Genomic DNA, 22,401 nt, shown 5'->3' with positions numbered 1-22,401 from the left:
CTAACCGCCTCCAGCCACCAATGGTTTGTGTGTGTGCAGGGTGGGGAAGGACTGAGCTCTTGCATAGCTCAACATGATTACATATGTACATGTACAATAATTTGGGCATTTTAGAGGGACTTTTAAGTATATACTTTTACATCACACTGTGAAGATTTTTACACTAAAATTTTGTCCGTGTTCCTGGAGAAGCTACTCAGACACTAAACCCAACCACAGCTCCTTCACAGTAAATGTGAAGGTATAGCAACAAACAACTGTAGGCAGGATCACAATCCCATCAAAGCGAGTATGCCTTCTTCGCTTTGACCTAAAAAACAAAACCCCACCCTAACACAACTATTCAGTTCTCCCCCATGAACCCGAGGAAACAAGAGACACAACTTGGTTGGTGGCACTCATTCATCTGCAGCCCGGGGGTAAGCACATAAAAACAGAGCATGTGGAATATATTACGGGTTCCTGGGAACACAAAAGCTCATGAAAAATGAAAGAATTTAGCACTGAAATCCATCAATCTCCATCAACACAAGGAGGACGAATCCAGCCATTCATGTTCTATTTGCTTGATAACTCCTTTCAGGAGAGAGGAATTTTCTTCCCTCTATTTGTAAACATCAGGATTCACTACTGCAATGTGCTCTTTGGGACTGCTCATAAACAGCTTTCAGCACACAGCAACCTACTCTGTCAAGTATGGAACCAACCTTATATGTTGATATCGTTCCACATTTTTTATGTAAGTATCAATAAAAATAGACCTATATAAAAAAGTGTGGAACAGTATCAACATATAAAACCTCAGTAAAACTGCACTCTCTGCCTTTTAGCTTTTCAGTGTGATGGCACTGACTTTTAACACTATTTATAAACTACCATATCTACAATTTGTAGATGAAGTGGGATCATCTCCCTGCCCCCCCCCCCATTAAAGAATTATGCAAAGGCTTTGATGTTGCATATCTCAGGAAACACTTTTCCTGTTAAGAGCCAATCTGGCTATTAAGATCAAACACAAAAATCCTGTCAAAAACCAGCCATCTCAATATCAATTATACCAGAAAGTGGAACAAGGTTTTCTCCATAATGGTTTTGGAGTTGTGGAATTCCCTTCCAACAGAAACATACCTGAGCCTCCCTGTGGCAGCTTTTGGAAAAGACCACAATATTTTCTCTTTTAAGAGGGTATTGCATGTTAAGTGAATTTTATTATTTTCTTTTTATGATGTGTTTTGAAGATTTTATTTTCAGAAATAAATTTTGCTGTTTATTAACCTGGGCCCATCTTAAATAAATAAATAACCAATGGGAAAATGCAAAGTTCATCTGGTTTCAATATTTCTAATATTTGAATTGTTTATGCCTAATCCATCCCTGAGGTCTTGGCAGTGAAGCTGATCCTTCACACTTCTTAGGTGTGGCTTTTTTGGCTCCATAAACAATTCCCTGCTGTTGTGATTGCAATCATTTTAACACGTTTCAGTTCAGGGTAAACTCTCACTAAAGTCAATTGAGGTAGCATGAAACTTATGAGCACTTCTGCAAGCGAACCCTAAAATTGTCAATCAGTGGCAGTTGCAGGCCAGCTTGATGGTAAAGAACAAAAGGATAGGCTAGGCAGCTAAAGAAAAGGATAAAACTCCTCTAGAATAACCTCTCTGGCCATTGGTATTTTGTAAATATTACAGAAATGTAAGGTTGTTTGATGTCACAAAGTGGGATGCATGGCATACGTAGCATGAAGAAAACACAATTAACCAACTATAAAAGTGAATCCCTTAATAGCCAGAAGAGTAGAGGCTTATGACGTAAACTTTCACTACGTTAATTAAATAGGAACATGGGAAGCTGGCTTATACCAGGTCATGCTATTTGCCCAACTAGTTCAGGACTGCCTGGTCCAACTAGCAGTGGCTTTCTGGGGTCTTGGGCAGAAAATATTTCCCATCACCTGGTACCTGGTTCTTTTTGTTGGGAGATTCCAGGGACTGAGCCTGGGACCTCCTGTACACAAAACATGTACTCTTCCTTCGAGCTCTATAGTCCCTTCTCAATACACCTTGGGTTAAGAACTTAATTTGTTTTGGAGGTCCATTCTTAACCTGAAACTGTTCTTAACCTGAGGTACCACTTTTAGCTAATGGGGCCTCCCACTGCCGCCGCGCCACCACTGTGCGATTTCTGTTCTCATCCTGAAGCAAAGTTCTTAACCCGAGGTACTATTTCTGGGTTTGCGGAGTCTGTAACCTGAAGCGTCTGTAACCCGAGGTACCACTGTATACTTACAACAACAGATTTTCTCTGGAAATTTATGTTGTTGATACAGACCACCTGGTGGGTTGTGCTGGGGAAAGGAAGAAAAAATTCAAAATAAAGATCTTGATGTGTATAAGCTTGCAGAGAACTAGAAAATAAGTTATCAAACCATCTGTCTGCCTGCACTCATGTGTCACATAACAGATTTTAGACACAGGCCATCCTGGGCACTTCATCATAAAGAATGATTGCACCCTCCATAAGTAGCCAAGTATCAAGCTGGTATCAAGTAAACAACACCTATATTGTATGTGTGAATACGCACCACATTTAACACTGCAACAAATAGATAAGATTCCTTCTATATTTACTGAGAAAATATTGTCTGCATTAATAGAAAACAATTTATAACATGAGTTGTGGCATCAGAAATATCAGTAAATTTTCTAATATTCCATTATATACTCAAGCAGCTAGACATGTACAACTGAAGCTTCTCTCCTGGGTGGGATTCTAGTTAAAACACATCCACCCCAGCAATTCCAACCCAAAGCAGCCAACTACAATCATGCATTAGTTTTAGCACCCTTTTTCCTCTATAGTTCTCAGCTTGTTTGGCACTTCACATCAAAATTAGCCATCACCAGAAACAAATGTAGGTAATTTCCAGTATTTTCTGTATCAAAAGTACAGTATTCTGAAGTCAATGCAATAGCATAACATGAGAAGTTAAGCTGAGATAAAATATATTCTTAAAGAGCCTCAAACAAATAGGAATAATTGACAGTGGCTGAGGCAACCCAGGCCGATGGAAGTCGTATTTCATAGTTGTTGTTGTTGTTGTTGTTATTACATAAAAATATTTCAGTTCAACTTGCTTGTGGATCATTCATGGTACTTTCATGTTCCAAGCAAATTTTGATGCCTAAGGAACTAAGGTCACAAGTCTAAGTCTATGTACCTGAAAGTAGGCCTCACTGAATTCAACAAAACTTACCATACTTTCAAGTTGAAATAGTTAGGAGTGCACTGTACATATTTACATGTATCAGGGAAAAACCAAAAATGCAGTTTCCCACATTTTAATGGATTTGATTTATATTACCAAACTAATTGTTAAAATGCAACTTCAATTTCTTTCCAGTTTCCTGACCACAATGTAGTTTTTTTTAAACAACCTGCAGCTTTCTGGACTCCAAAGGCCTATTGCTTCAGTTTAAAAACATCAACCTATGTTCATAAGAAAAGAAACAGTAGCAGATACTTATAATTTATAAGGTCTTGGGCTCTCAAACCCCTTGTCTCCTTTCTTCCTGTTCATCATAAATAGTAGTACTGAACCTTGATGAAAATCAAATACACATCACAAGCCTCAATAGCAGTCTTTTCAAAGGTAACTTTAATTCTTCCTTTCTTGGCTGATTTCTTCCCATTAAAGATCTTTCACCAGATAATTTTAGAAATGTCCAAAGAAATGTCCAAAGAGGCAACATTGCCCATAAAGCATTTTCGGAGTGTGAATACTTCAGATTTCGGGAGACCTAACCTACTAATACTGACCTCTTAAATTAGGGAGAATTATATATGTATCAAACTTAGTATCTGTTTAATAAAGTAAGGGGATCCTTCCTAGAAAGAGAACTTCTCCTACCCCAGGTTAAAAGATGACGACTTCTGAATCCTCTAAAGACCTACCAAAGCAAACTAGATACATCTCTCTTTTTTGTGTAGGCATTTAGCTATTTACAACTGCAAAAAAAGAGAGATCTCTTGTCTTGTAGTCTATTTACTAAAGAAGCGACAGCAGTTTCCAGTGATTCCTGGCTAATGTGATAGACGCACTTTTAGACCAAAAACTGATTACTGACTAGGTTTCTATCTGGGAGAAGGAATCCTGACATAATGCAGTATGCAACCTTCCTGATTTGTGGGGGCAGCATTTGGACCTAGGAGCGGGTGAGGCTGCTGCTGAGCTGCCCCCCAACTATCCTATGGGTTTGTAGTTCCCCTTCCTTGAGCCAGGGCTGGGTACAGCCTTTCTCTACAAAGGCGATGCCAACAAGGGGACTCCTGATCTGAGAGATCGCATCTGGTTTAAGCAGGTGCGTTGGCTTCTGGTCAGGTCTAGAGGTATCTAGCCAGCATGGAGCCGGCTTCCGTTTGGAGCGTGTCTAGGAAGGGGGCGCTTTTCCTGTGGGTCTCCCAGGAGGATTCCCGTCTCACGGCAGGGATGTGTTGCTAGAAATGGGGTGGGCATGAGGGCTACTTAAGCTCCGGCTAGGAATTTGGGGCGCGGAGGGAGAGCTTGTTCTGAGGCGAGGAGCTGCCGCCACTTCAACTCCCGATCCTTCAGCGGGCGCGGCTGCCTCGTTGAGGGGACCGTCGCTAGTCCTCATGAAAAGCGAGTTGCTTTAGTGAGGCGGTGGGTGTCCTGTGAGGAAGAATGACGTCCGAGGGAGGCAGCGGCTGCAGCTCGGGGGCCTCCTCTTAGAAGGGTCCCGCCGGGGCCTGAGAGCAAAGTCTGGGCGGTCAGCGGCTCTCAGGAGGCGAGGCGTCTCTCTCCACGGCCGGCGGCTCCCCTTAGGCCCGCTTCCAAGTACACAATCAGCGGCTCGCTTCTGACGAGGCGGCCGCCATTTTGCTCGCAACCTTTAACCTCACGTCAAAGTGGGCGGGAAGGTCGTCGGCGCGATAGGTTTGTTAAACCCCACCTCTCCCCTCGCGCTCCCGTTTCGGATTCGTCAGCGCGCCAATCAAGAGGCCGCGTCTCACGCGTACGCGAAGAATGCGCATGCGGAGCGAAACGAAGCCGCCTATTGGTGGAGCCGTTACCACGGCGACCTGGATTTGCTTTGGGGAAGTAGCTCGCGCCCGTTGGGAAGCTTGAAGGTGGTTTGAGGGAAGAGTTTCGCGCTCCCGCGCAGGCGCAGTTATTCCTCCCTCAGGCTGCCCTAAGGGAGTGAGGAGGAGCCCGTTGGGAAATAATTCTCATTTTCAGAGGGGTTTTTTAGTGGCTCTCCCTTAAGTTAGAAGGAGCATGCCTAGGTTTTGTAACTTTCCGGCATGGGCTTCTTCGTTTTGCAGAAAACTCAACCTCAGGCTGCGTCCCCTTTGGAAACAAAATTAATATTTTTGTTTGCATTTAGAAACAAAATATAGCAGCACTCCCAGCGCCTCCCAGAGAAGCATTCTATGATCTGATTTGCAGATGTGCTTCTGGGCAGATTGTGCCTCTTTCCCTTTCATAGAGGAAATCTTCCCATTGACAGTTCATAGCGATAAACCTCCCATACAAACACCAAGAGTCTTGCTGGATCAGACTGTTGCTGTCATGAAGTCAAACCACTGCATTACCGGCACCAAAGTGACCTTCCCGGGGTGCAAGCCTGGGCAGTGTGTCTGGAGGTCCTAGGCTGCCCAGACAAGACCCCCCCCCCCCTCAGCCTCACTGATGTGGTCCAAAGGAAAGCAGAGCAAGACATTTGACATCTGCACTGATACGGAAGGGGGGGGGCATGTCTTCTTCACCTTCTTCTTCGCTACAATATATCCATTTATTTCCAATTGTCAATGTCAAAAGGGACTAAAATCTATAAAATACATAGAAACTCAACGTGCCAATTTGCTCAATTTCTCTAGGACTCCATCACACCTCCCCTGTCCTCCATAATCCCTTAAGCAAGGTGTCAAGACCCTAATCCTGTCAAATCACTCTGCCAAGCCTTTCCTCCGGGCAATGCCAGTACATGGACCATTGTCTTCTCATCACCGGTACTCAGGATGTGCTTATCTGCGCATATCTCCAGCTCTGCATATTCCCCCCTCCCTCCTCCATATGTTAATCCTGTGTAACCCAACCTCTTCTTAATATATTCATGATGTAATCTGTGTAACCCAACCTCTTCTTAATGTATTCATGATGTAACTGGGATGTATTTTGCACTGTATTCTGGGACATGGAGGGAAGTTTCAAAAGTTCATGTCACCCCTTTCTCGCTGTTCAATCTCGCCTTGAACCTGTTGCGCAATAAACTTGGATCTTCTGCAGCTTGCTCCTGTCTCCGGCTGAGCTCATTTTCCTCTGCAGGGACCCGCGGACTTAGTCCGACGAGCTGGGTGGCAAAGTAGCCTCGCACCCAGATTTTACCATAACAGCACCATCTAAGGGGCTCCAAACTGGATTTGTGTAGGGTTTACTCCTGAGCCTTTTCTGTCAGAAGTGCCGGTGGGGGCACTGCACAGCCCCTGAACTGAGACAAACCACTCTGGGCCGCTTCCTTGTGGAACGCAGCCCTGGACGTTCATAACCCTTCAGTCCCGGTGCGCAGCAGCGACACATATCTGAAAATACGTGCACACTCAAACAGCAGAGTAAAGCTGGAAGCTGAGGCGATGAGGTATGACATCCAGGTTATATTTATTAAGCAATATATTCAGGACAAAGTACTCATGGCGTCCTCTCACATCTTCTCCAAGAGAGAGAGTGTAAATAGTACAAAAGTACAATCCAATAGAAGAGATAGGACTGGATTCCGTTCCCACACTTTCCAAGCATGGAATGTAAACACAGACATGTGATATAACAATCACACATCCAGCAACGGGAGAATGAAAATGCTGACATCCTCCCCCTTTTCATGTTAACCATTGCTGCATTAATTAACACAGCCGTACACAATCTAACCAAGTGGTTTAGGATCAGCATCTTCCTTCTCCTAGATGGCCTACCTTCCCCGGCTGATAAGCCCCATCTGCCCCTTACTTCCCTCTGCAGAACATGCAGAAACCGCCTGCTTGTATGTTGGACCCCACTATTAGTCTCTTCCGCTCAATCTGCCGGAGCCTGCCTGCCTGCAGGGTCAAACTAAAGGCCCTTCAAATTCAGCATCCCGTTTCCCAAAAAGGCTGACCATTCCCATAATGAAGGAAATAGCCCTCTCCCATCATTGCTCCTTGAAACAGTAACAAGTTGCACCTGAACCTGTAATTGTCATACAGCTATCATTGTAGCACATGTATTGAGGCATGGATAAAGTTACCCATGTAAACTGTCAACACCCTGTCATGTTCAAATGCACTTACGATGCGAGTCAACATTACCTGTAGCATGCTGCCACAGTGCAAAGTGTGCTTAAAATGTGACAGGGCATGAGTGACGTGCTGCTACACAGGAGAATTTTAGCTGTGACTCACATCCAATGTGTTTCATCCACAGCAAGGAGTTTACAAATAGGGCAAGACCTGTTTAGATATCATTGGCCAAGTCCAAAGAGATAGCATGGTGACCTGTCTCCCATCCCACCCCAGCCCTGTATCACAAGCAGGTTTTAAAATTTGATTTTAATATGCCTTCTGTGACTGAGACGGGTTGCAGTACCATGGGCAAGAAATATATAAACACCCCAGATGTACACATATCTCAATTTTCTTCTTTCAGATGGTTTTGTTACTGGCCCCTCTACATATTACAATATGGTACTACTATATGCTTTAATATACATCAGTCCAAGATATTTTTACCTCTGAGATTACAACACAGCTTTATGAATAAGGTTTTAATAATAACTAGAGACAGTTGCAGAACGTTTAAAGAAAGTATTTGTACACTGCATTTTTAGCTTTTCAAAACAGTTCAGTTTCATCTATAAAATAATTCCAATGCATTTCAACATTGTTACATGATTAACAGAAAATCCCTAGGATTTTAACCATTGCTGCAAAAATCCCAACAACCCCAATCCAAATTTGAGCCACCAGTCTGTATGTTCTCTTCAGTCAGTAATCAGTATTACTTCTTATGAAACGGGTCTTCTAGAATTATAAACTTTAAGTCCATTCTGCACTGAAGAACGAGCATATTTTGTCAGCAACGCACCAATCGTTTGCTTCTCTGAACATAAGTCCCTGCAAAAGAGAATACAAGCATTATTCATGCAACTTCAAAGACCACATAGAATGGCCATTTGCTTCAGTTACTTTTAAAACACTCCAAATCAAATTATGGATTTATCCCTAGTATTACAGTGCATCATATCAAATGCCACACACTCTTGACTGAAGAACAGCAGTGGAAACAAAGAACAAAGTAACAGGAAAAGGTGCAGAAGGAAATAAGAAAGTTGGGTTGTGAACAGCTTCGAAAGCAAGGAGACTTAAGTTTATGCTGCAAAAAGTGAAGCCATTCCATTAAAAGATATGAAGATGTTCATGGTGAATTGTGCCCCATGAAACAAAAATGAGGTATGTTTGTGATTCTGTAACATTCAGTATTTTTATTACTTACTGTATGTATGGAGCTATATCAGCTTCTGTCCATTTCTCCCTAATAGCAAATAAACTGTTAAATCTTTCCTGGTTATCTTCTGGTAAGTCTTCAACATTTAGGAAGGAAATAGTTTCTGGTCTGGAGGATTTGTCCACAAGCGCCAACCCCTTGAAATAAGAAGATATAGAAAACAGAATCATTGCATTTTGTCCTGCTCTTACTTTGAAGAGCTCAGGGTTGGTGAACCCAGCCCTCACCTTTCCTCATCCTCACAAAAACCATAAAAGGTGGGTTTTGAACTCTGGCCTGATCCACTCAAACACAGTGAGTCTCCTCCTGCAGAGCAGTTCCATTTCTCCTGCCTTGAGAGCACCGGTTCTACACCTGACACACGACGTTTCCATGGATGTAAATTGCTGGCTTTATTTTACCTTTAACTGGTCCTGTCTAGTCGTCATTCCTTCAGGGACGCTCTGCTGCCATACTTCTTGGAATTCTGCTAGACTGAATTTGACTGCGTTTTGTAAGAGCATCTGTGCTGTTGCTCTGCATATCTTCTCTTCATTCATTTCAAAGTAAGTCTCGCCTAGGAATGAGTATTAAGAACACAAGAAATTATGGGTGGCGGTCAACTAAATTTTACTTACAGCAGACCCACTGAAATAAAGGAACATGACTAAATTAGGTTCATTAATTTCAGTGGGTCCACTCTCAGTAAAACATAATTAAATACAGTACCATCCTTTATCTGAATTCTTTAAAAAAGCCAGTCACTTTAAAATTATGCAGTTTGGGCAAATTTGGATATATTGTAAGTGTGCCCTAACAATGTATATTCACCAGGGAGTATGCTGTCAGTTTTAGAGTAAAAAAAACTCCACAAGTTAGGGACCCAACCACTGCCACTCTCCTTCTCCCTCATCCTATGCCCTTTTCTCCTTGACTGAGGCTTGGCTGCAAGCAAAGCATGTGGCACAAACCTGGATTTAAACTGGATGATACAGGGACCTATGTAGTGTACATGAGGTTTAAACTTCTAGGCAAGAATTTTAAATTTGCAGAACAGCAACTGTGTTTCACAGCATAGGTATAAACAAACAGGTTGTCTCTATTACCGCTAATTTGGCACAAATGCTACTCACATTTGACCAGATACACTGCCTTCACTTTTGTCAACCCCTGCCTACAACTACTTAATCAGGAGCTTTAACATTATTACTTTAAAAAAACATGCACTCATGGAACTAACTTACCTTCATCAATGTATCTCTTTCCATAACTCTCAAGAATGTGTTCTATCATTTCCCTGGAACAAATGTTTTGTCTACTTTTAGTATATGAAAAAAAAATTATATTACCATATGTTACAGAATTTGGCTGGCCCTCTCAGTTGATCCTCATATTTCTTCAGATTTGAAAAAACACACACCTGTACTTAAATTTGTAAATAGCAACTGGGTTTTCCCCATTCTCCTACTGTTTTCCAGAAACTGTGCCTATATTTGATTCATTATGGTGCCAATGGGAACTCTCTTTGTTTGTTTGGGGATCACAGCTGCATAATTGGGGATAGGGTTGATGTTGATGTGTTGATGTTCCACTCATAGCTGTCAACCTTCCCTTTTTTGTGGGAAATTCCCTTATTCCAGCGCCGTTTCCCACTGCTATCCCCAATTGTTAGATATTCCATAGACTGTCCCTGGAACAGGTGAGGCTGCTGATCCCTTATTTTTGAGGCTGCTGATCCCTTATTTTCAAATCTCAAAGTTGACACTATGGTTCCACTGAACATCCCCTCTAGCACCTGTTGATATTTTATGTATCTGAAGTGGTCCAGAGGATGGAGCTGTTATAAGCAACAGAACAAGAGCACCTTCAGAACGAAACATGGGGTTGAGGGTGGGCCCTTCTATTCTGGACTAAAATTCTGGACCTTACATTTTTACGCAAGGGCTAACAAAAGAACTTACTTGGGCTCTAAAGGTCCGAGTTCTTGAAGACATATGCTTAAAGGGACCTTGCTGAATGGCCAGGACTCGGTATATATCAATTGTGTCACATGATTCAACAATTTCATCTCATAATCAAAGTCTAGAATCCGCCAACAACCTGCCAAGCAGAGAAGCAAGGTCATAATCAAAAACCAGCAGAAATGGTAAAACTTCTTCTATGAAAATAGACTATGATCTTCCACATCTTTTTAAACAAGAGCCATTTGTCATATGCTAGCCAAGTACCCACTGTTTTGATACCGGGGACAATTCATACACTGCAGATATGTTTTGCATAGTTGTCCAAAAAAAAAAAGGTTCTCTTCTATGCATGCATGCATGCATACATGCACGCATGCACACGTGTGCTCCTCTACATGAACACCCAAGTGGTGTTCAAGATTACAGCCTATGTTACTTTGTCTCATAGAACTCAATGGGTGCCCCTGAAAATGGAACCCAATCTTATCTGCACAGCCTCTATCCTGAAAAATGGAGTGCCACACAAACAGAGCACAAAAATTGGCTTTTGATAAAAACTGGTGAAAGTAGGCTAGAGTAGGAACAAGAAAATGCTGTGCTACTTTTCTGGAAAAAAGAGCTTCCTACAGTCACCATAGCCACCGTGGTCAGTCAAAAGAAGATACGCCCATAATTATCCATCAAAATCCTTGCAAGTAATTTTAATCCACTCCTTTTCTTGTTACAATACAGTAGAATCATGTAAATCAACCTTTAAAGCTCAGAAACCTTTAGATAAGAAGGAATTCTAAGAGACAGGGAGAAAACAATGCAAATAGACCCCCCCACACACATTAAAAATATGAGCTCCAGATTATCTCCAAATACCTTCAATTTGGCATGCTTTTAGAACCTTCAGTTGATCCATTATTTCTTCTTCACTTGCTTGGACTTGATCTAGTAACTCTTCTGTTGGGTACTGTAATAGACACACAAAAGTATTAAGCCAATATTTATTCTCATACTAGACTTTATGACTATCTGTCTGTAAGGGTTATAGCCAATGAATTTATACTGTTAGCATGCAACGGGACTTCTTCTCCTCTCCTGTGACCACCCCCTTCTCTTTTGTTAGATTGGGGGAACTCCAGAACATATTGGGAGGGATGTGGGGGAGGTGGAAGTACTCACACTAATGAGGTAACTACATTTCCTTGGATACAACCCTGAATCCCCATTGACATTGATAATGCTACATCCCACAGTGGGAAGGGGGTGTAGGAAAGAGAGATAATGTTTATTACTCTCAAACAGGACAAGCGTACACTGCACCAATCCCAAGTCCTTGCAGCATGCAAGTCCTATCTCAGCACATGCCTCACTTATCATAATGACAGATACTTAAGTAACAATGTCAAAAAGAGGAACCAAAAAAACAACCCATCAACTTATTTTTAAGATTTGTGAAGTAATTCAAACTCTTTAAAATATATTTTTTCTGACAACCTTAATTGTTTTGAATAATGTGTTAAATAGAAGTAGATTCCCATCTTCTTGAACATGATATCCACTAATCTATTGGTTATAGAGAAGCCAAAAGCTAGCTTTATGTTTTGAAACATAAACGTTTGAGAACTAGCATTGGGTAACAGAGAAGGTGATTAGAGGATTCAAAGTTCATCTCTACTGTGAGCTCGTTAGGTGACCTTAGCCAAGTCTCTCTCTCTCTCCCTTCCTGCTCAGCTCACTTCCACCAACAGGGAGAGAATAATACACACTTTTACCTTACAGGATTGGTGTAGGGTAGGGCAGTGTTTAAAATCACTTGATATTCACCAGTTACACTCATTACCTTGCAATTATTTAATAGCTGCATTCCTATTCTTTCACAAGAGCAGTCTAAACTATGCATTTTTTAAAAGCTGATGCCCAAGAAGCTTTTCCATCAAGTCCTCTCCCATTTTTACCTTTGATTTAGTCGAACTTCTCTCATTTTCACTGTCTGGTCCTTCATAAGGATTTTCCATCAGAAGTTTCTTGAGTTTCTTTAACTTAGGTCGGCATCTTCTTAGTTCCCAGTAATTATTGGAGAAGCCTGCAATCTATAGCAATAGCCTTAATTGGAATTTGCCATTACTAATATTTAAATCTGTCAGTCGCAGACAGAGATCCCCTGATCAGCATCTGACCTTGTAATGAAAATATCAGGATGCCCCTCTGTTTGGCATATTAGATGCTCCTTCGGAGGGCACCTTTCCAGTTTCCAACAGAAGGTAGCCATTGTGGTGGTGAAAAGAAGAATGAATGCAAAAAGGAGAAAAGTGTTCCCAAAAGCACCAACTAAGAAAATTTATAAGCTCAATGTGTTGCAGAACACAAGATCCATCTGTGGGAGCAATCTTAAAAATTCAAAATGTTGTAGAACAGCTGAAGCTGCTCGCACAAACATTGCTGGTACTGTAGGGAAGACCCTTTTGCAGAACACATTTCTCCTTTTTCCATTATTTATGGTTCCGTGCCTCCCTCCTGTTCTTTTTGTATTTGGGTGGTGCGCCAATGAAAGACAAATAGGACTTGCCCTATGGACGTGCAGGGCCACAATAACTCCTGTATCTGCTTCATGGCCTTCTTGCCACCAAAATGGCAACTTTCAAATAGGAAAAGAATTCATGCTAGTGTTCTGTCACATACACTTTTTCTTTAAGAGAAGTAAGACGCTTGTAAATCATGCAGCTAGAAATGGGGGGGGGGGAATAATGCTATATATGGCATCTAATTTGAAACTGCGTCATCCAACCACCAGTACCAGCCATGTTCTAATTCCTGTTGAACCATTAACTTTTTTAGATTATCTTGGATCAATCCTTCTTACTCCACTAACACAAATCATAGAACTGCACTAAGCATAAGACAGGACCACCCCTTATAAACCACTTTGAATGCCAAGGAAGGAAGGAAGGAAGGAAGGATATAAATGTGATAGATTTTTTTTTGAAGAGTATATAAATGGGAGTGGGTTAGAACCTACATTTTCAAAGATAGTTAGCCATTTGCAGTTGGCTTCAGAAAAGTCTCTCTCTCTCACTCACACACAAAATACCTGAGTGTAAAGTATACTAGAAGCTGTCTTGTTTATACCAAGCTGCTCTGGAGTTTCACAGCCAGGTATGAAGAGCAATGTATTAGAGGTATCTGCAATTTTCATGTCATAGGTTTTATCTTTACTGCACAACACAGCATGTTCATCGCGGTCTCCACGGATCACCATGCTGCAAAACAAAACAAAACAAAACAAAACAAGACAATTAAATACAGAGTTACTGCAGCAATGGTTTGTTTGGGTTTTTAAAGCAGCATTTACTTCTGAATAGCAAACTTTTAAAATAATGAAAGGATGCTAGGTATCAATTGTTACTAACGCTACTATATATCAGCATATTATGTATAAAAACAATTGATTTGATTTGCTCAATGTTAAAAACAAACAAGCAAAAAACCAGCCAAACTCTAACTTCATTCTCCCCATTTGATTCACAACATTTGGGCCCTAGTTCAACACATGCTTCACTGTGTTGTTATTTTTAACAACCCAGAAGTGCAGACAATAAGGCAGGCCACAAGTCTTTGCTATTTCAGTACACTTTGTTGTGCATAGACTGTACAAATATGTCATGCAAGTCTAAAGCTGCATCACTCTGCGATCTACCTAAGGTGTAACCAGGAGTATAAATGCTTACAATCCTGCATACTGGATGCCTGCAACTGAAGTCACTAACCATCAGGACTTATTGAATAGCAATCTGATAAAACACGAATGCATTGCAACCCACAATTTCTAAATGTTGATCATCCTGCCTTGACATAAAGGCGAGTAAGGCAGTTCTCTTTTTTCATCTGTAGTCCAGCCTTGAATCCCACCAGAGGGAAAAGGCTGGGGAAAATTAATGCATAATAATAATAAAATAAGTTTAATAACACTTAAAAAATTTTTTTAAAAAAAACTGGCTGACACTTAAAGCGGGGCACACTTTCAAAGCGGTCTTTTCAAGTGTTAATTGCTCCAAAATCTGGAAAGCCAGTCATCCTGGTAAGGAAGGCGTGTCTCTGGACTTGTACTGTACATAAAAACCGTGAGGAGCTCTCCACGTGGGAGCTACCTAGGACATGCTATTAGCCCTCCAGGTCGCCTGGGGTCGCCGTAGAATAGAGCCACGCCCAACCACAGAGCCGAGTGCTAGAAAGTACCATTTTACCCGCTCTTCCCCCCCCCCGCAGCATGCGCATGCGTACCTCCGCCCCGCTTCCAACTCGGCGCAAAGCTCCGGCTCCAGCTGCAAGAGGCGGCACTCCCCGGCGTCCGCCGCCTGGGCGCTGAAACTGAGGCACTGCGCCGCGGGGAGCAGCTCCGCCGGGTCCAACTTGGCGACGTGCAGGGTGGCGTCTACTTCCTCGCGGCTCCTCATCCTCGGGGCGAGGCGGGGGGCGGATGCGGCTCGTAACGGAAATAACGGCCTCCTCCGACGTCTCCTAGCAACGGCGAGCGGGGGGAAAGAGGCCTGCTCCAAAAGCGCGCCCAAAACCGCTCGGAGTGGGCGGGGCCTGACCCTCGACGTGTCTGATTGGTAGGTGGGAGGGGACTTAAAGCTGCAAGGCTGTGATTGGGCGCGAAGGTAAAATTTGCTGGCGCCCTTGCAAGTGTACCGAGCGCGCGGCTTTTACTTAAGGGTTGATTCTATGGCTTTTGTGCATGTTCGGTGAAATAGAAAGTGGGAGGGAGGGTGGATTTTTTTTTTTTAATCCCTGTAAATTTTTAAGAAGTTAAAGCTTCTGTGTTCTCTGTTTTAAAAAAAATAATACTCCTAATCCAGGATTATTTCACTAGTGTTTAGTTGAGATTCCTGCATTGCAGGAGGTTGGCCTAGATAACCCCTATGGTATCCTCCAACTGTACAATTCTATGATTCTGTGTTGGATTATTTGCAATTAACTTTCCTATTTCTACAGCATTCAAAACGCAATGCTCTTCGCAGTTTACACTATCTTAAACTATTTGCACCACACAAGCAAAAAAAAAAAAGCATTGAAGGGTTTTTGGATTTTTTAAAAAGCAAAAGTTAAGTTTTTTCCATCTAGACCTATGCATATTTATGCAAATGTTAATCCAGTGGAGTTTACATATAAACTAGATTGCCAGCTGACCATGAACCGGGCTTGGTGACTTAGCAGTATCTTTAGGATTGGAATGACATGATCCTGTCTGGCTGCTACCAATAACCGTGTTGCAGCTTCCAGACCATTTTTCAGGGAAGACCCATGTAGAGCGCATTGCAATACAGTGGTACCTCGGGTTAAGTACTTAATTCGTTCTGGAGGTCTGTTCTTGGCCTGAAACTGTTCTTAACCTGAAGCACCACTTTAGCTAATGGGGCCTCCCGCTGCTGCGCTGCCGCCACACGATTTCTGTTCTCATCCTGAAGCAAAGTTCTTAACCCGAGGTACTATTTCTGGCTTAGCGGAGTCTATAACCTGAAGCGTATGTAACCTGAAGTGTATGTAACCCGAGGTACCACTGTATATATTACCTCTAAATGGGTCCACACCAGACTGCCTCTCCTTTTGAGTTTAGGAGCAGATTAAAGGCTGTATAAAGAACCATGTTTTGCTCTTCATGCGGCTTCCCCCTGTGGTGAACCACAGTTGTGCAGATTGGATCGTCTTCCTGGGCAGTGCGGAACAGTATTCCCAGGTTCTGGACCAGCCTCACCAAACTCAAGCTAGCCCCATGGTCCTCCTAAATGGAAGGATGGTCCATGGCTTTGTGTTTCGGCTGGAACTTTGGAGCACCTTTGGTCTTTTCAGCCTTGTTTCTGGCACAATTCCTGGCTCCTCTCTTGACAGGTGCTCATAGCTCTTGCGCTGAAGATTGTGGGTGCCCACAACAAAGGGCTTCAACTTTGCCCATTGATTTTGTGGGGCCTCAGACCCACAAGTATAGTGGGTGCCAAAGCACCCATGGCCTCCAGTGCTCACAGCTTAGCCTTGTGAGGTGATCACACAGATGTGAAAGTGTAGCACCCTGCTTGTGGTTAACGCTTAGCTGGAATGAAATATTCAACGCAGCAATAGAGAAATTAAAATAGTAATTTATTTGTCAGACAAATAAATGAGAGGCACAGTGGTATATGGTTACCAAGCTCTGGCCTGGCCTCCTGCCATTCTGGCCAGCACTTATATTTCCTTAATCCAGCCCCCTTGCTCCTCCTGTGGCTGCCTCTGTCCAATCAGCCTGGTTGAAATTCCTATTGGCTGTTTGCTAGAACCAATCACAAAAGATACACCCATTTCCTTCTGTCCTTTTATGGAAAATAAAAGCTATATATTCTTCTATCTATAAATGACAAATAAGTAGTAATATATCTTACATGTGTCTCAACAAGGAATCTTAATTACCAGCTCACCTCTTGCCCTCCTTGCCCTATTGCCTTCCAAAACAGATGGTTAATCTTGAATTTTTATCTTCAAGGATCTTGAGTTCACATCAACATTGAAAGATCTCCTTCATTTGGAGGTTTCTAAACAAAGAGGCCTGACAACTATATATCAGGAGTGCTCGATGGCGTCTCCTGTCTGGCAGGAGGCTGGGCTCATTTGCCCCTCTGGTCTCCTATTGCAATATGACTATGAAATAAGAATTTAACATTTCTTTCTTTCTAGATCCTTTGCATAATTACATTTAAGCCAATATATTTCATACATTATCATAGGTAGCCTTTTAAAAGAATTAAACCTTCTCAAAGTGAAAAGGAAGGAACAGTTTCCAGCCTCAAAATAAAAATAGAAAGAAGCTTCTTCTTCTCCAGCCAAGCCAGTTGCCTTTTTCACTGCTCTTGGCCTTTTTAACCTTAGGAAGAAGATATGGCTCATTTTACTATTTACCAACCCTTAATTTGTAGGGTCAGTTAACCTTGGCTCTCAGCCTGTAATTCCCTTTTTACGACTTTGAGAATTGTTTTCTGCTATAAATCAGGGGGCCCCTTTGTCTAGGAGAATAAACATTGCCAAGGTTCTCTAAGCAGCTGGTCTTCTGCCTGGCATGAAACATTTGAAAATCTTTAAGCTCTTTTTAATATACAGGCCCTGATCGAAATATATAAGCTTTGATAAAAATGCAGGCTTATGATTAGATGCCTCAAAAGCAACAAGGGAAGCCTTGGGATGGGCAGAAGTGTCTTGCTGTTCCATTGTTGCTGCCCACTTGCAGATTGCTGTGCCCTTCCTAGCCACACTGTTGAGGAAAATAGCAACTGCCTGACTGTTGGTGACCAACTTGGCAACCCTTTGTCCATCACTGAAGATCTTCTATTTCTCAAGGGGAGACCATTATAGTGCAGGGATAACCTTTGGCCTTCCAGTTGCTGTTGAACGCTCACTTTTTACTTCTCCCAGCCAGTATTACTAATGGGAAGGAATAGAGTGGTCTGAGAACATCTGTAAGACCACACATTCCCCACCCCTATTGAAAGGCATTCCTCAGTCTCATTCTATGTCCAAATAAAGCCACATGGGGGCAGACTGTCACAGCACATACAAAGTGAAACCTGTTGCATTGACAAACATGATACACAACTAGAAATATACTCCAGAAAGCTCAGCAGATACTGACTGTTCATTTCCTGCTTGCTTTCACTGCTGGAGAAAGTTTGTGGCATGTTGTTGTCGTTTAGTCGTGTCTGACTCTTCGTGACCCCATGGACCAGAGCACGCCAGGCACTCCTGTCTTCCATGCCTCCCACAGTTTGGTCAAACTCATGCTGGTAGCTTCGAGAACACTGTCCAACCATCTCGTCCTCTGTCGTCCCCTTCTCCTTGTGCCCTCCATCTTTCCCAACATCAGGGTCTTTTCCAGGCAGTCTTCTCTTCTCATGAGGGGGCCAAAGTATTGGAGCCTCAGCTTGTACCTCCTCCTAAAAACCTTACTGACTCTAGCAGCTGGATTCACTCTTGCAAATGGAACACATTATTTGGGAGTTGGATCACACACTGGCTTGTGGTCTTCAGCATGTGATTGTCTCACTGTCTTAATTCATCTTTTTGCAGAACTGTAACTGTGAGCATTGACTTACCTATTGCAGAAGGATGTGTGGGAAGGATAAGTGATGGCAAATACTTGTGCTGTCTGTGCATGTTTCAAGTGCTACTATTGCTTGAGTTTGCAGGATCACATTTGGTACACAGCTCCTTGCATGTACTTGTAGCATGCTGTGATGCAGGTGGTGTAGAATACTTTGAAGGGTAAGTATGACTTAACGTATAGCATGTTTGTGGACTGCTGTAAAATGTACATATAGATATTTGGTTTGGATTTGGTTAGCAGCCACCAAAATGAAAGAACCAACGTTAATAATAATTTTCAGACTTTTAAAAGGCTTGGTGATGCTATAAAAAACAGAGGATTTTTGCCTCCTCTTTTGGTTTCTCATGAGCCTCTGATCATATCAGTCAAGGCTGTTTGTGGCAAAAATGGAAGATGACTAGCACAGATAACCGTCATAAATTGAGGCAATTATAATGGGGCCGATTCACTTCTAGAGAAAGGAGGTGCTGAAAATTGCCCACAAACATATTGTGGGTTTGTCAATTGCCTAGTGTAGCTTGGCCTAAAAAGCTAGTTGTGTTTGTTCTTTTAACCACAGGATGTCCCTTGTTTAGGTGTGACGAGTTTGTGAATTGTGTGTGACGTTAAACATGTTTTGGAAATAGAGCAGAGTGGACACAACCAGTGTGGTGGTCCTTGGTATTAGTAAGTATTGATGTGTATAGAATTAAAATTCTAAATTTCTAGAGCAGACAGAACGGTTAGATAAGATATCCTCTTAAATAGCAATGTAAACCACAAGCTATCCTCTTCAATAGCAATATAAACTACAAGAACTAACGTATGGGGACCATAATATCTACTGAGCAGATCCGAAATGCAGCAGAGACAACCAGCCCCACCCATCCAATATACAAGTGTGTATTTATAGATAGCAACTGAAGTGAGAATGCTGCCACTATCTCCCCAACTTAAGCTCACATTAGAAGGTAACTAAATATAAGGTTTATTTGCACATAATTGCAGACTGAGGGTATGATGGAAGGCTCACAGCATTAGCACTCCCAACAGATCCTGCAACCCTCATTAGATTTCTAGTGGGACCACCAAAGCCATAGATTTGTATCTTGCACAGAGTAAGTCACACTTTTGTCTCATGCAGGCCTAGTTCAAGACTGCCAATCTCTCTTGTTGTTGGGGACTGACTGGGCGAAAATTCTATTTCTGTTTTCCTAAACGTACGTCATAAAATGGCCTAGTTTGCACATAATGCTAAGCCATGGGTTGTAAAAGTACTGCTCTGAAGACATTATTTGGTGTTGGTTTATAATCCTTGGTTTGTTTTAGCTATTGTGGCTTGGAGTTATGTCCCATCTGAGCATCTTTTCTTGATTTGTTTAGCCATTCCTCAGATCCTTACTGAGCTACAAAGGCAAGAGCAGCTGGAAAACAAAACAAAAAATGGAGATAAAGCTGTGGTTTATTTGATCATCTGAGGGACAACTTGTGGTTAACTCATGGTCTTTAAAAGAAACCATGGCTGGACATTAAGTGTGAATCAGGCCAGTGAAGTGACACTGTAACAACCAAATTAGGTAGTTGCAAAGTTGTGATTATCTCCCTCGCCCCCAGATTGCTGTTCCTAGGAGATAATCTCACACACATAAGGTTTGTTGTTTTGTAATAGGCAGAATAAAATAAAAGCTAAACATAATTGAAACTGGGTTAAAATCAAGTTCTAGTTGCACCTGATCAAAATGAAAACTAAACATTACATTTGATGGACTTCAAGTAAAAGCAAAACTAGAGAACTGACATGATTTCATTAGATAAATGGAAGCAAAGCAAATAAACACATGGCAGAGAGTCTTATTTCTTTTGCTGAGCTGTCGTGCAGTTACTTGCAACAAGAGCTGGTAAGTTTTTGAAGCATTGGCACCAGCTCAATACATTTTGCTGCCTGTTGAGAAGGGTGATTTCTCCCACCCCAATGCAAAAACTGATTGAGTGGCAGTTGAATCTTGCTTCCATGCTATTGATGGACCACCATCTTCCACAGCACTTGGAGATAGTCAGCTTGCTTAGGTAATGTAATGTAGTCCACAGGGCCAGGGCAGGGAAGAGACCACTTGCCTCCACATTACCCTTCATCTGCTCCCTGGGACAGTCACTCTACTTTGACTGACGGTAGAGCTACTCAGGGATGTTACATTGGGCCAGGAAATAAGGCAGAAATAAGCAATGGGTTCTGGCTGCAGAATAGTGAAGCCACAGAAGGAAGGAAGGAAGGGAGTAAACTGTGAACATTTTGAGCAGCAACAAAAAGAAAAGGACATATGACAATACTCAGGGGGGAAATCAAATTATTTCTCATTAGTACAGGAAGTTTGAAACCGGTTGGTGGATTCCCAAAATACAACCCTTCTGGAACTCAGTTTGTCAAGAAATAGTTAAATTGTTAACCGTGTGGTCACTTCCCCACCTCAGTTTGTCTGAAGCTGGAGATATACCCGCACACTGCAGAGAGATGGTGTCTCATTCAACGTTTGCTGCCAATGGAATTATTACCAAACACTGGAAAGATTTAAATGGGGCTACCCTCTTAACCTGGTACAACAAACCGTGGGAGATAGCCTTATTGGGAAAAACTCACTTGCACTTTAAGAGTAGCAAGAGGGCAAAACAAATTATTTGTAATATGTTATGATGTTATTAATTATGTAAAGGATGACTTGCACAATTTTAACCTGTGACCAGCATTCAGATCCATGGTTGCTCTAAGATGACAATCTTCCCTCCCCCTTCCCAATATGCTCTCTATATACATCAATGCATAAATCCAAGACAAATCTTTCTGTTTTCTGTTTATAGTTAAGAAATGTGTAAATAAACTCCTAATCGGTACCCTTCCTACCCCTGCATCCTGAATTTTTCTTTCGTTTATTGCATATTTCTGTATTAATTATTTCTTGAACTAAGTGCCTTCCACATTGTATGATTATTCTGAATCTTTGTATTCCATAAAATCAATAAAAATTACTTTTTAGAGACCCAGCAACATCTGGGAATAGTCTACCTTAATAGCTGTTACTCCAGCCATGCTAGCTCTAAGGCACCACTGAATTCATTAAACGTCAGAACAGCCATGGTGGGTCTAAAATGGATGACAGCAATTTAAAAGTCCAGGTGCGTGCAAGATGCTTGGGAGTTCGAACCTTGTACCGAAGAGAATTGACAGCCAATGTGTGACTTTGGCACCTGAGTTGACGCTACTTGATAAGAAAAGCATGTCTGGTAAAATGCCAAGGAGACCATTATCAGGCAGCACTGCTGTTGGCAAAACCATAACAAACTTGGATTGTTTTGGGGGGGGGGGGAAATGTAGATATCTAATGTGTCTCCAGCAGGAACCTCACACCCAAGGTCAAATGTCGCCCTCCCAGAAAGTTTCTGGACTGATCATGGTGAATCGATAAACCATTTTGTTACAATCGTCTCTTTTCCACTAGGGTGTGTGTAAATTCAAACCCAGGTTAACTATTGGCACATGAGCTTAGTGCGAGAAAATCAGGATAAATGTGAAATACACAGGTTGTCTGCAGGAGCTCCCCAAATGCTTTTTTTACCCTTCTTGTACTTTCTGTATTTCATTTCCCTCTGGTTGCACTGTTTACAGTTCTGCCCCCACCCCCAGGTGTACACTTGTAACACAGGATAACATTTTATGCATCTGATGAAAGGCAGTCTACTCCATGAAAGCTTGTGCCATAATAATAAATGTGCTGGGGTTCATAGAATCGTAGAGTTGGAAGGGACCCCAAGGGTCATCTATT

At 42.1% G+C, this 22,401-nt stretch overlaps 2 protein-coding genes and 1 long non-coding RNA gene across 4 annotated transcripts in view; 1 reads left to right on the top strand and 2 right to left on the bottom strand.

Annotated features, from left to right (window-relative positions):
• Window positions 1-4,925, bottom strand: part of TAF2 (TATA-box binding protein associated factor 2) — a 64,725-nt gene extending 59,800 nt beyond the window's left edge. The window contains exons 1-2 of the mRNA XM_081874006.1: window positions 3,525-4,925; window positions 2,287-2,341 (exon numbers count right to left, since the gene is read on the bottom strand). Of these exons, the coding sequence (XP_081730132.1) occupies window positions 2,287-2,341; window positions 3,525-3,580 (111 nt within the window). The 5' untranslated portion in view covers window positions 3,581-4,925. The remainder of the gene's footprint in view (window positions 1-2,286; window positions 2,342-3,524) is intronic.
• Window positions 4,926-6,649: 1,724 nt separating this feature from the next.
• DSCC1 (DNA replication and sister chromatid cohesion 1) lies at window positions 6,650-15,080 on the bottom strand. 2 transcript variants are annotated; one of them, XM_081874533.1, is made up of 9 exons: window positions 14,764-15,080; window positions 13,574-13,742; window positions 12,441-12,575; window positions 11,362-11,452; window positions 10,492-10,630; window positions 9,775-9,827; window positions 8,953-9,107; window positions 8,540-8,688; window positions 6,650-8,160 (listed from the first exon to the last, which is right to left on the bottom strand). In XM_081874533.1, the coding sequence occupies exons 1-9, from the start codon at window positions 14,934-14,936 to the stop codon at window positions 8,052-8,054; spliced, it is 1,173 nt and encodes a 390-aa protein (XP_081730659.1). In that variant the 5' UTR covers window positions 14,937-15,080; the 3' UTR covers window positions 6,650-8,051. The 2 variants fall into 2 exon arrangements, with proteins under 2 accessions (XP_081730659.1, XP_081730660.1); XM_081874534.1 differs by lacking the exon at window positions 14,764-15,080 and adding an exon at window positions 14,304-14,450.
• LOC309349093 lies at window positions 14,958-22,059 on the top strand. The gene is made up of 2 exons (XR_014159692.1): window positions 14,958-15,095; window positions 18,571-22,059. It is a non-coding gene; the product is annotated as an uncharacterized lncRNA (long non-coding RNA).
• Window positions 22,060-22,401: the final 342 nt, after the last annotated feature.

Source organism: Podarcis erhardii, assembly GCF_964252035.2.
Source record: "Podarcis erhardii genome assembly, chromosome: 8".
Classification (NCBI taxonomy): domain Eukaryota; kingdom Metazoa; phylum Chordata; class Lepidosauria; order Squamata; family Lacertidae; genus Podarcis; species Podarcis erhardii.
This window is presented reverse-complemented; position numbering and strand designations above follow the sequence as displayed.